This window comes from Rhinolophus ferrumequinum, chromosome 13 (assembly GCF_004115265.2).
Source record: "Rhinolophus ferrumequinum isolate MPI-CBG mRhiFer1 chromosome 13, mRhiFer1_v1.p, whole genome shotgun sequence".
Taxonomy (NCBI): domain Eukaryota; kingdom Metazoa; phylum Chordata; class Mammalia; order Chiroptera; family Rhinolophidae; genus Rhinolophus; species Rhinolophus ferrumequinum.
The window spans coordinates 8,014,623-8,025,663 of NC_046296.1; the positions used below are offsets into that span (position 1 = coordinate 8,014,623).

Sequence of the window (11,041 nt, forward strand, 5' to 3'; positions counted from 1 at the left end):
CATTCACACTGACAGCCCACAGTACATCTCCCGGAGAACAAATCAACTTACTAATCTCGATTTTTCTTTTTCTATCTCAATAAACAAAATTATGAGTTGTACTTTAACTAAAAAACTTGAACACATCAAAGAGGTAAGACAGAACTGTCCAGAAAACAATGCTAAGAAGGAAACCTGCTCTATCACTCAGTAAAGCAAGGTATCCACAGCCTCTCCCATATGCTCCTTGGTTCTTAAGAGCAAGTCATTTGTCCTTTTAAGGCAGGAGATATATCACAATGTCTTATCTGACATGGAAAGGTAAGTTGCATCGGAAATTAAATAAAAGCATCTTCCTCTACTCCATTTACTTAATCATTATAGAATAAGGTTCAGAGTATGTGAACCTTAGTTTCACTCACTTCCAGGATATGGAAGTAAAAGTGAGACTTGAGTAGAGAAAAAGCCAGTGCTTTGGGTTTTCCAGTACAGGGCCAGCAACGGCAATGACCATTGGCCCCTAAACTGCCTTTTAGCAAATAAACAGGTTTAACTGTTCTACAGGCTACAGAACAACTCAGGTCACAAAACAAAAGTGGGTAAAGGGGATTATTAAGCTTTGCAAACGACAGCTGAAAGATGAATGTTATTAGACCAACGTTATTTTCAAGGTAGTGATCTTTGGAGATAAATTAATCTGTGTGTTCTTGCCCTCCCTCCCTCCCAACATTTTCATGATAATAATAATAAAAAAGGTCACATATGAGCAAGATCCAGGAGCCTAAATATTGTGAAGAAAAAGGTGGGAGTTTTAGAAGCTAATTGGAAAGAATACACACACACACACACACACACACACACACACACACACACACACACACACACTCTCCTCACTATTCCCAGAAGTTATATTCTATTAAGTCACCACAGACACTGAAATAGTGAACTAAATCACTGCTCCTAGGGGAAAGACAGAGTTAGGTTCCTTCAATCGTCACAACATTTTCATCACCCAATCAATACATAACCATGTTTTATGGGTTTCTGTTGAAAGATACATTATTTAGTATATATTACTGGCTTATTAACCTTGAACTCACGACCAACAGCACTATAATTCATGGCTGAATAAAGCTTATTTAACACACGTGGTTTCTCCCTGAGACAAATCAGCCTTCTTGTACTTAAGAACTACTACACAACAACACTTCAGCACTACCCTTGGGTAAACAGTGAAACCGTCAACAAAAAGCACAAAAATCTGGCACGAAAGAGACCTCGAAAACATACTTCTTTACAGTATGAGAGACGAAACAAGAAGGCAGAATGTCATATTATTGAACCTCAGCTGGGAACATGTGTCAGACCACTCAAATGTTTTGCCATTCTGTACATGTCTGTGATGACTGTGAAAGCACCAAAGTATTGATTTGGGGCTACAAATATATTTCAGCGAGTAGGCAAATTCACAAATATACGACCCATGAATAATGAAGACTGACATACATATATATACATATATACGTGAAGGATAGTCAATCACTTTAAAATTACTTTTGTAACACTAGGTGTTTCCATACACATGCACCATTAGCTGTAGTAGCCTTGGCCTTCCAACCCCATGCGGACGCACCAACCCAATGGCCAACACTGAGGGATGTCTAACAAGTAACTGTTGATGGAATTGTTCTTTTCTCTGATATCTGAATTAGATCAATCAACATCAATATTTTAGCTCTCATGTTAAAAGGGGTGTTTTTTTCCTTCTACTTTTAGGGTTTAATATTGTTACTGATATACCTGTATAGGCTTCAAAAGGTCTTTAGAAAGAAATACTCTTTGTTGATCTCCTAGAAAGCGAATAGAAGTTATGGATCCCAAACCGGCTTTGTCCAACAGAGATTTGTACACCTGAAACAAAACAAAAGAAAATGTTTTGGTATCATAACTATTGTCAGCAGAATTCTGAAAATGAGGAATGGCAATTTTCCACACACACAGGAAGAGATAAAACCATTAAGTTTTTTTATTTACTGCAAGTATCTCAATAACAACTATTTATGCAACCACAGATCACACAATTTTTATCCAATCAATCATTTAAACCAGATATGCATCTGGGAGTCATTAACATGTAGGTCTGGGCCCACAGATGCATCGCTTCCCCAAAATTCATGCCAAAAAAAAAAAATGTGTATGTACATTTTCTTGGAGAAATAAGGCCATATTTTTAGCAAATTCTTAATTAATAGTTGCAGGGGAGAGGGGAATACAAAGAGCAAAATACAACTTGAACCAAAATCCTACATCTCTCAGAAACCTCTAGAAGCTCTTCTCACCCATGGGCAAAATCTTAACTTTGCTAGCCCAGCACACCAAGCCTTTCACAATCCAGTCAGCCTTTCAATCATCCTCCCAGCCTTTCCAACAATCCAAATCTGCCCTTCCTCCTCCAAGCCCAGCTCGTCTCATAAAGCCTCAACTGTCCTCTCCCGACACAGTGCTGGCTCTTCTCCTCTAACTGCACCAGACTTAACGATGTGGAAATGGCACAATCACACCCTGACTGTCAGTATCTTTACAGCCCAAGACTATCATGAGCTAGCGGGAAACTTAGAGATCCTAAGAGCAAGACTGGAAATCCCACCGGGGCCAGGCAACAGCGACGATTCAGTTCCAGCCTATTGTGATAAAGAACTGCCATAATGCTCCAGGGTTGCTGTATCTTCCAGTTTCTTCCAAGAGAAATTGGAAATGGAGATGTTTAGGTATACTCTCTACATTCTTAAAAGTAGACAACTAATTCAAATTTTCTTAAGACACTGCGAGGGTCAAACTATTAGGTGGGTGCAAAAGTAATTGAGGTTTTAAAGGTTAAAAATTGCAAAAACCGCAATTACTTTTGTACCAACCTAATAAACAGATCTGTATGTCTGGATTCTGACCTCTGATCTAGACTAGACATTCCTCACATTACCTCCCATCCCCAGTTTTTAAGTGAAGAAAGTGAGGCCCGAGAAAGTCAAGGGCCCAGAGTCACAGAGTTCCTAGCAGCGCTGACCCGAGTTCCAGGGTTCTCTTCTGACTCATCTACATTGTCATATATCTGTATTATTATCTGCCACAGGGCCAAAGATAGGCGTTACATACATACTTTACTTGTTTCACTCATAATGGATGAAACTCTTCTCATGAGTTCCATAAGCTGGAGTTTTACTCACTATCGCAGGCCACTGTACAATCCGTTCAGAAATTTCAGGACACTTTCGTTCAGCCAAAACCAAGTTATGCTCTACTAAAAATGCTCTTCTTAGATGGCCATAGACTTCGATCCATCTTCTCTTCCTCCAAGATTCCCCATCAAACTCCACACACACCTAGACAAACAGAATAGGAAAGAGCAGATTCAACGAACAAAGCTAAACATGAAAAATGCCCGAGTTGAATTATACCCTTATTAGTCTACTCAGATATTTTATCTAAATGTACTGTCCCCCTCTCCCGCTCTCTTACTTCCCTTCACAGGCCACAATAAACTACCCAGACGTGGGATCAAGCTTTGGCTCCCAAACCATTTTGGAAAGCAGAAGTCAAGGTCTTTGAAGGCCAGTCTCTGCCCCCAAAGTAACCTCTAAGAAGTCACAGGTACAGAACCCCCGTGTAGAAGGTTTTTACATATGTTAATTAGACATCAGAGCTTTGAGAACTGAAAGAATTTTAAAAGAAGTACTTATTGCAGGGCATTGTAATTCTATGTTGACACTGTGTGGGCTTAAGATGACCCCCCCAGCACCACAATCCACCACTTGCTTTTGAATTCCTCTGGTATCAGTAGGATTTAGAACAAGGCCTAATAGAAGGCACATCCTCAATACCCTTCTAATTGAATAAACTGGGAAATTTACTTCCACTACTTTGCTAAATAGGTAAACAAGTAATTGATAAACTCGGGGGTCCCGAGTTTTCCAGAACTACATCTAGCTTCTTATACGCAAGTTAAACTACCTCTGAAATACATTTTCTAAGTAACGAAGTTTTCCGCTTCTGACCTGCAAAATACCTTTTAACCCTAAAGTTAAAACCTATACAATTTGTATAAATATTTTAAGACGTAAAAAGAATTCAGTGCAAAAGAGGGACTCTGACCCAAAAGTAGGAATCATTCGCAAAACCTTAAAGGTCCTATAAATGCACCAAAGCACCTTAGCTTCCTTCACTCATTATGAACATGCGACCCCTTAATTTATTCTAAATCTTTAAAAAAAATTTTGTATTTTAACTGATATAAACTCCCTCACTATTTGTGGCAATAATCACAATTTCTATTTGATTTAAAATTTTTCCTCTTACTAAAGAGCCCTTTTTATTTTTGGTTTCAAAGAATTAAGTCAATAAATCTATGAACACTGTTCATAATTTCATAGACAATTATATTTCCCTTTTCACCCTTTAACTAAAAAAAAAAGTTTCGTTAACTTCCATTCATCTGTCAGAACCCAATTCAAGAATCCTTTCCTCAAAGAAGTCTTCCCTTACCAAAGAGCATTTTTCTCTCCCAAGAGAGGTCCCTTTGCTAACTGTACTCAAACCTTGTACTTTTCCTTCCTAGCACTTATCCACATTTTGAATTATTTATTTGTGGTTACCTGATTGACATGTTATAAATTCTAATAGGTCAAAGTCTGTCTACTTTTACTTACCACTATATTTCACTGGTATCCAGTCCCCAGTCAGTACTCAAATATTTGTTAAATTAATACATTTCTCTCTGACTGGGCTCTTACCCTCTGTTTCTCTCATCCATTTAGAAGGGAGGAAGTTTCCAACTGATATACCACTAGCCCCAGTCCCAAACCTTCTCCAGTTTTAGGGCTATCATTGAAATTTAGGACCCACCATACCCTTCTCCCTCAACAACAAAACGTGCACTTCTAACTTCCCGAGCAACTTCCCCCAAGAAGCTGCAATCTTCTTGGTATAGCAGGCTTTTAACCTTGCAGTACTAGAGAATAAGTAAAAATATGTGACCACCTACTATGTGAGAAAGCTCCATGTACTGTCTCTTTGGTTCTATGTATTCCATCTGTCACTATAACCAACCAAATGGTGAACACAGAGATGTTCAGAGACTGCCCATCTTTCTTTGTCTATTTCCCTAGCCACATAATCTAGATCCTCCGATATCTCCCCTGCTGCCCCGCGTCACATCAACCTCAAACCCAAGCTAGCTTTGCATGACAGTTTTCCCATCAAAGTGGTGGGAGAGAAACAAGCATATACCAACTTTAGAATCAGAGAGATCTGGGTGTGAAGCTAAGTAATGTTGAAGTTTTCTTAGAATGATTTTAGATGCATAAAATAAAATACATACAGTGTTTCCCCGAAACTTTGCTCCAAAAGACGCATTAGAGCCGATGGTCCAGCTCGGTCTTATTTTTTTGCTCCAAAAGATGCATTAGAGCTGACGGTCCAGCTAGGTCTTATTTTCGGGGAAACACGGTAGGATTACAAAGGAAACCAATTAACCTGTACCGCAGGTTAAGAAGCCTTGCTTAATCTAAGCTCTCTGAATCTTGTTTTGCTAGCTTCAAAATGAAAGTACTAATGCCTCTCTCTCACGGAATTGTTTAAAGATAATGTATATAAAGTATCTGGCAAAGAAACGAGGTAGTTTTAATACCTCCGTGGTAATTCAAATCTTAGTTTATCAGGGTATCACCCCTTCAGTTAGGAGTGGGGGAAAGAGGGCCTTCAATATGATTATGTAACATCTATTCAGGGGAAAAAAAGGTAAAAGATTAAGATCTTAAAGGGTTTCATAAAACCAAAGCAACATCACAATTCTTATCAGATCACTATCTATAAAGCTTATAATCAACCCTAACCCAAAATTTAGACAGCGTCTCTCTTTATATCTCAATATTTGAGTGATTTGAAAATTAAGTTAGCCCCTTTCGAAAATAATTTAGGTTAAGACTTTGGAGTATTAGGTTGCAGTGGTCAAAAAGTCACATTGCTTTAAAAAAGTCGACTAAAAACAATATATATGTGTGTGTGTATATATATATATATACACACACACATATATATAAAATGAAACCAACAAATTATGAGATTTCTTCAATATTCTTTCAAAAGTTTCCTATCAGAACCACGTATGTCTTTTATTTGTGCCTGAGGTTTGAGGTTCTATATATAAGGATACCCCCTCCCCCATAGGAAAAGCCTCTTCTGCAGAAACTTCTATAAAATGGAATACCAATAAGAATTCAAATCCAGGTGGAACTAAAGTGACTTGACCAAGCTCCTGCAAATTGACAGATGTAACTAATTCTCATTCCAAACTGTGTTCTTCCCCCATCTCTCTTGGTCCACAAAGATGTTATTTATACTATCGGACTCCAAAGGCCAAAAAAAGAGGCCTATTAATTATGATTCACTACCTATAATTTCCAAATTTGCTATTCCAGATAAAGAGAATGCCACTGCTCCATCGTTAGATTTCTCTAAACTGCTTTTCCCATGTTGAGATAATAATTTCAGGACACATTTATTCATTCAAATGTTTTAGCAAACAATGCATGTCAAGCAGTGTTCTAGGTTGGGATATAGGGGCCAACAAAATAGTGTTCTAACCTCACTCTACCTGAATATTAAAACCTAAAGTTTAAGGTCTGAGACAATCTTGGGCAAGCTATTTAAGTTGTTTAAGCCTCAATTTCTAACACTAAAAAATGTGGTTTACCATTCAGGATATTTGTGAGTATTAAATAAAGCAGTATTTGCCACATAATAAGCATTTGACCTCATTATGTCTTCACCCTAACTTCTCTGTAATCAACTACTAGATACATTGTATCTGAGGAAATGACTTTGTTACAAAGTCTCTCTCAAGGTAAAACAGTGTTAACAGCCTTGGCCTCAATCATATCATCAACTAACAAAGCAGATCATCAGTCTAGACTCTAGACAGACCTATACTTCTACTAATACTAAAAAGTTGCATACCGCTTGATTTCTACTCATTCATACTCACCTCAGGCCCCAGTCTCACCCCATCCCCCAAAACTCAATACCCCTAAAACCGGTATAAGGATGGTCTTACTTAGTTCCTGCCTACATCTCCTCAAGCACAATTTGCTTCTATTGTTTAAAATTCTCTTTTTGCTAATACAACATGCCTCTAAACCCAAGACAATTACTTTATCTGCTACTCAACTAAGGAATATAGCAATAAGTCATGATTAGAAAAAAGAAATCGCGTAGATTTGCACTTTACATGAGGCTGAGTTGTGAAGTCTGCAGGTAAAGCAAAAATCCAAAATAAATCAAAATTGTTCTTAAACAAACAAAACTCATAGACACAGACAATACTTTAATGGTTACCAGAGAGTAAGGGGGGAAATGGGGTGGTAGAAGAGGGCAAAGGGGTCAAATACATGGTGATAGAGGAACTGACTCTGGTGGTGAACATACAATGCAATACATAGATGATAGATTATAGAATTGTACACTTGAAATCTATATAATTTTACTAACCAATGTAACCCCAATAAATAAAAATTTTTTTAAAATTGTTCTTGAATTAAAATTCCATGTCAGGCACCTTAGTTCAGTGGAAAAGACATACACACAGCAAAACCTAGATTCAAATCCTCCCTCCATCACTTAGTAGCTCATTATGCAAGTTTAGACAAGACTCCTTTTCCTAAATCCATTTACTCATTCTGAAAAATGAAGATCATGCCACCATCTCAAAGGCTGGGGGTGGGTGGGGAGATATGGAGATCAAAAAGAATACACATATAGGACCTCCCAGATTGCCTTCCTAACCCGATGGTCCTCAATCGCTGTTGAAGAAGAGAACACACAGTCTTCTCATCATCTGCCAAAGAACTAAAGAGTGTACAGCTTAAATCAAATCTTGTTCCCATTCAAATCAGGTAAGAACAAATGTACTAGAGAACACTGTATTTGCCAGGTGAAATAAACCACAACTATGATTGAAATCTACTACACAAAGCCCATTTTATGGAGAAAGATTATTAGCCTGAAGCAAATAGGTTGGCCATCTCTGCACCACGCTACATTCTTTCTATAACATCAAAACCTGGTTTACTGGGAGTGAAACGGAGAAAAAACCAAACTTTACAGTGTATGACAAGAGCCCTTTGTGGCACAGCCCTTGATCAGGGAGCATGATGATTAAGAGGGTGGGCTCAGAAGTCAAAACTTCCTGGGTTAGAACACAGCCTATGCCAATTCCTAGGTATGTGACCTTCGGCAAGATACTTAATCTCCCCCCTCCAACCCTAGGATTTTTATCTGTAAAAAGGAGCAATGTTAGTACTACTTCCGAAGAACTGCTATAAGGATTAAATAAAATCATGGCTGTGAAGTGGTCAGCAGGATTTGTGGCACATGGTTAAATGCTCAATGGGTTACTCCTTTTTTTCAACATGAAGACAAGGCACACTGGAAGCTTTAAAAATATATAACCACACGTCCTTTCCCCAAAACCCTTTGCAGAGTAATACTGGTTTAGGCATGCATGGTCACCTTGAAAGTATTCAAATGAATCGTTTCAGAAATTAACACATATTTAACTGCCAATGCTAAAAGTTGCTTCCCTTATTTGAGTATAGTTTTCAAAAAAAGAAAAAAGCAAAGATAATGAATGACCAAGACACTGAAACACATCCATTACCCTGGGTAGAAATCTCTTCTGTCCTGACAAGCTTCCTTCAGGTTATCATCACTTCGGAGTCTTTGTTAGGGACCTTTTTCAGTTATTTTTGCACAAAGGAGTCTTTGTTGGTACAATGGCTTCCTCACTGGTGTTCCCAGACAATCTTTTCACACCAACACTTCTATTAGGGAGTACAATCAGAATTCATCTCTTTTTGAAAAGATGTAACTGGAAAAATCCCTGGCCGCACTTGTTCTCGTTTCTCTCCCTCTCTCTAAACACCCAAGTGGAATATTTCCAAGTCAAACCTCCAACACACCACAGAAGGGGCAGCTAGCTCCACCCCATCCCTCCATATATGGTCCTATCCCACACCCACCCACAGATGCATCTTACACAACCAGGAACCCACTCCTGCCCTGATCCACCATATATGGACAAATACCCACCCTAATGTGCATAATACAACCAAGCTCCTCCTCCTACACGCACACATCATTTCTAACAGGACTGAAAGTTCATGAAGTTGGGTGAAGAAATTAAGAGGAACAAACATAAAAGCCAACTGAAGCACTTCCAAGCACTAGCCCTCAATTCTTAATGATTCCAAACGTCACTCACTTGCCCAGCTTAATAGTAACAACGATACTCCCCCTCCGGAGAAATCGTCACACAGTCCTAATGGGGCACAGCGCCGGCAATACCGAAACATGTCTGAACAACCCTAAGCCCATTTGCAGACCCAGGCAACTCTACGCCAGACATACCTCGGCTCTACACAACCCTTTCACAAACTTTTAAGGTCTAGTTTTCTGCACCTTCAGGTCAGATGCCAACTTTCTTTCCGATCGTCCTTTTCACAAAAGGGGAGGAGGGTGCTAGCTGTCTTGGGATCAAGGTAAGTACGAAACGTCCTACCGCCGAGGCCTCCGTGCCGGTTTTACCTTCAGATCCTTCTTGGTAACGTCCGTGTGGGAGACGGCTCGAATGGTCCCGGAGAGCCAGGGCCACTCGGCAACGCGCTCCGCGTCCCAGCCGTCGTGGCCGCCGTCGCTGCGGTCGGCTGCGGACAGACTAAGGAATCGTTTCCCCACCAGTACCGGCCAACTTTCTCCGAGCGTAAGCACCATGGTTTCCACGCCTGCAGGAAGGGCTCCTCCCTGCCAAAACACAAAACCAAAATGCAATGGGGGCGGCAGGTGGTGGGGGGCCGGGGAGAGGGCGGTCGATGGGAGGCGGGTGCAGAAGGAAGGGTCCTACCCACGCGCGGAGGACAAGACCCCGGGCGGCGGCGGGTGCGAAGGAGGACCCTCACCCGACCTCTCCAACCGCACCCTCCCCGCGCCCCGATCCCTCCCCCACTGCAAACACGGGCCCAAGCGTCGCGTGACCCTCGCTCTCCCAAGTTTCGCTTTTCCAAAACCGTAAACCTACATACAGAGAGAGTGAGGGGAGAATGACTGGCGGCTTAAGTGGATTTTAAAGTGTTCGGAACCCCTCACCCCTGAAAGGAAAAGGCCCCGATGCAGAGAGCCCGTCCCAGGCGGCCGGGTCCCCCACGGTTCCGCACTTGCCCCGCCCCGACACCCCGCTTCCCGGCCGCCGATGCCCGGCCGCCCCTCGCCGCCGTCTGCGGCGCGGGGGATGCGGGTTCGGCTCCTTCACCTTTCTTCCTCGTCTCCCCGGAGCCGAGGCCGCGACGCTCTTACCCCGCCTCCCTGAGTCACCCGCGGCCGCCGCCGACTCCAGCCGCCCAGCCGACTCAGGCTCTGACTTGGTTCAAGAGCTCTCACAAGACACGCACTGCCTCCCGGGCCCGCCCCCTCGGAGCCGCTTCCGTCGTTCATTGGCTGAGTCCAAGAAGTTGAGTAAGGCTCGTGGGGAAATAGCCCATCGCAATTGGCCGGCCTGCCCAGGGCGGGGCGAGAGAAAAAAACAATTCCTTAGCTGCCTCCTCCCTTTGCCCTCCCCCTTCCGACTCCCGGACGACCCCCATTAGGTTAAACTACACCGAACGTAAGCGAAAGATCCCTCCGCCACAGCCATTCTTTACGTTTATTGCCTCACGGTATGCAAAAAAGTCCAGCGAAATCGGTTCTCAACTTTAGGGCCCAGAGGACAATTGCAGTGGTGCACAGATAGGACTGAATGACGAACCCCGGGGCTGTAAGAGCCTATTAGATTGCTCCTCAAGGGCATAGCCTGTCGACCGAAGAAGGGCTTTCCACTTGGCGGAAGAATCTCACAGGAAAGGGGTGAAGGCGGTGCAGAGTCTGCGGGGGAGGAAAGGGACAAGAACGTGCGGTTTCAGGCGTACTCAACTAGAGGGAGGAGCGACAGTGCTCTGCGGGCTCGTGCGCAGGCGCTTCGCGG

At 42.0% G+C, this 11,041-nt stretch overlaps 1 protein-coding gene across 3 annotated transcripts in view; it reads right to left on the minus strand.

Annotated features, from left to right (window-relative positions):
- KDM3A (lysine demethylase 3A) overlaps window positions 1-10,461 on the minus strand; it is a 53,066-nt gene extending 42,605 nt beyond the window's left edge. For 2 of the 3 annotated variants that reach the window (XM_033124955.1, XM_033124957.1), the window contains exons 1-4: window positions 10,334-10,461; window positions 9,613-9,828; window positions 3,201-3,356; window positions 1,780-1,890 (exon numbers count right to left, since the gene is read on the minus strand). In XM_033124955.1, the coding sequence (XP_032980846.1) occupies window positions 1,780-1,890; window positions 3,201-3,356; window positions 9,613-9,798 (453 nt within the window). In that variant the 5' untranslated portion in view covers window positions 9,799-9,828; window positions 10,334-10,461. The remainder of the gene's footprint in view (window positions 1-1,779; window positions 1,891-3,200; window positions 3,357-9,612; window positions 9,829-10,333) is intronic. The other variant, XM_033124956.1, reaches the window with a different exon arrangement.
- Window positions 10,462-11,041: the final 580 nt, after the last annotated feature.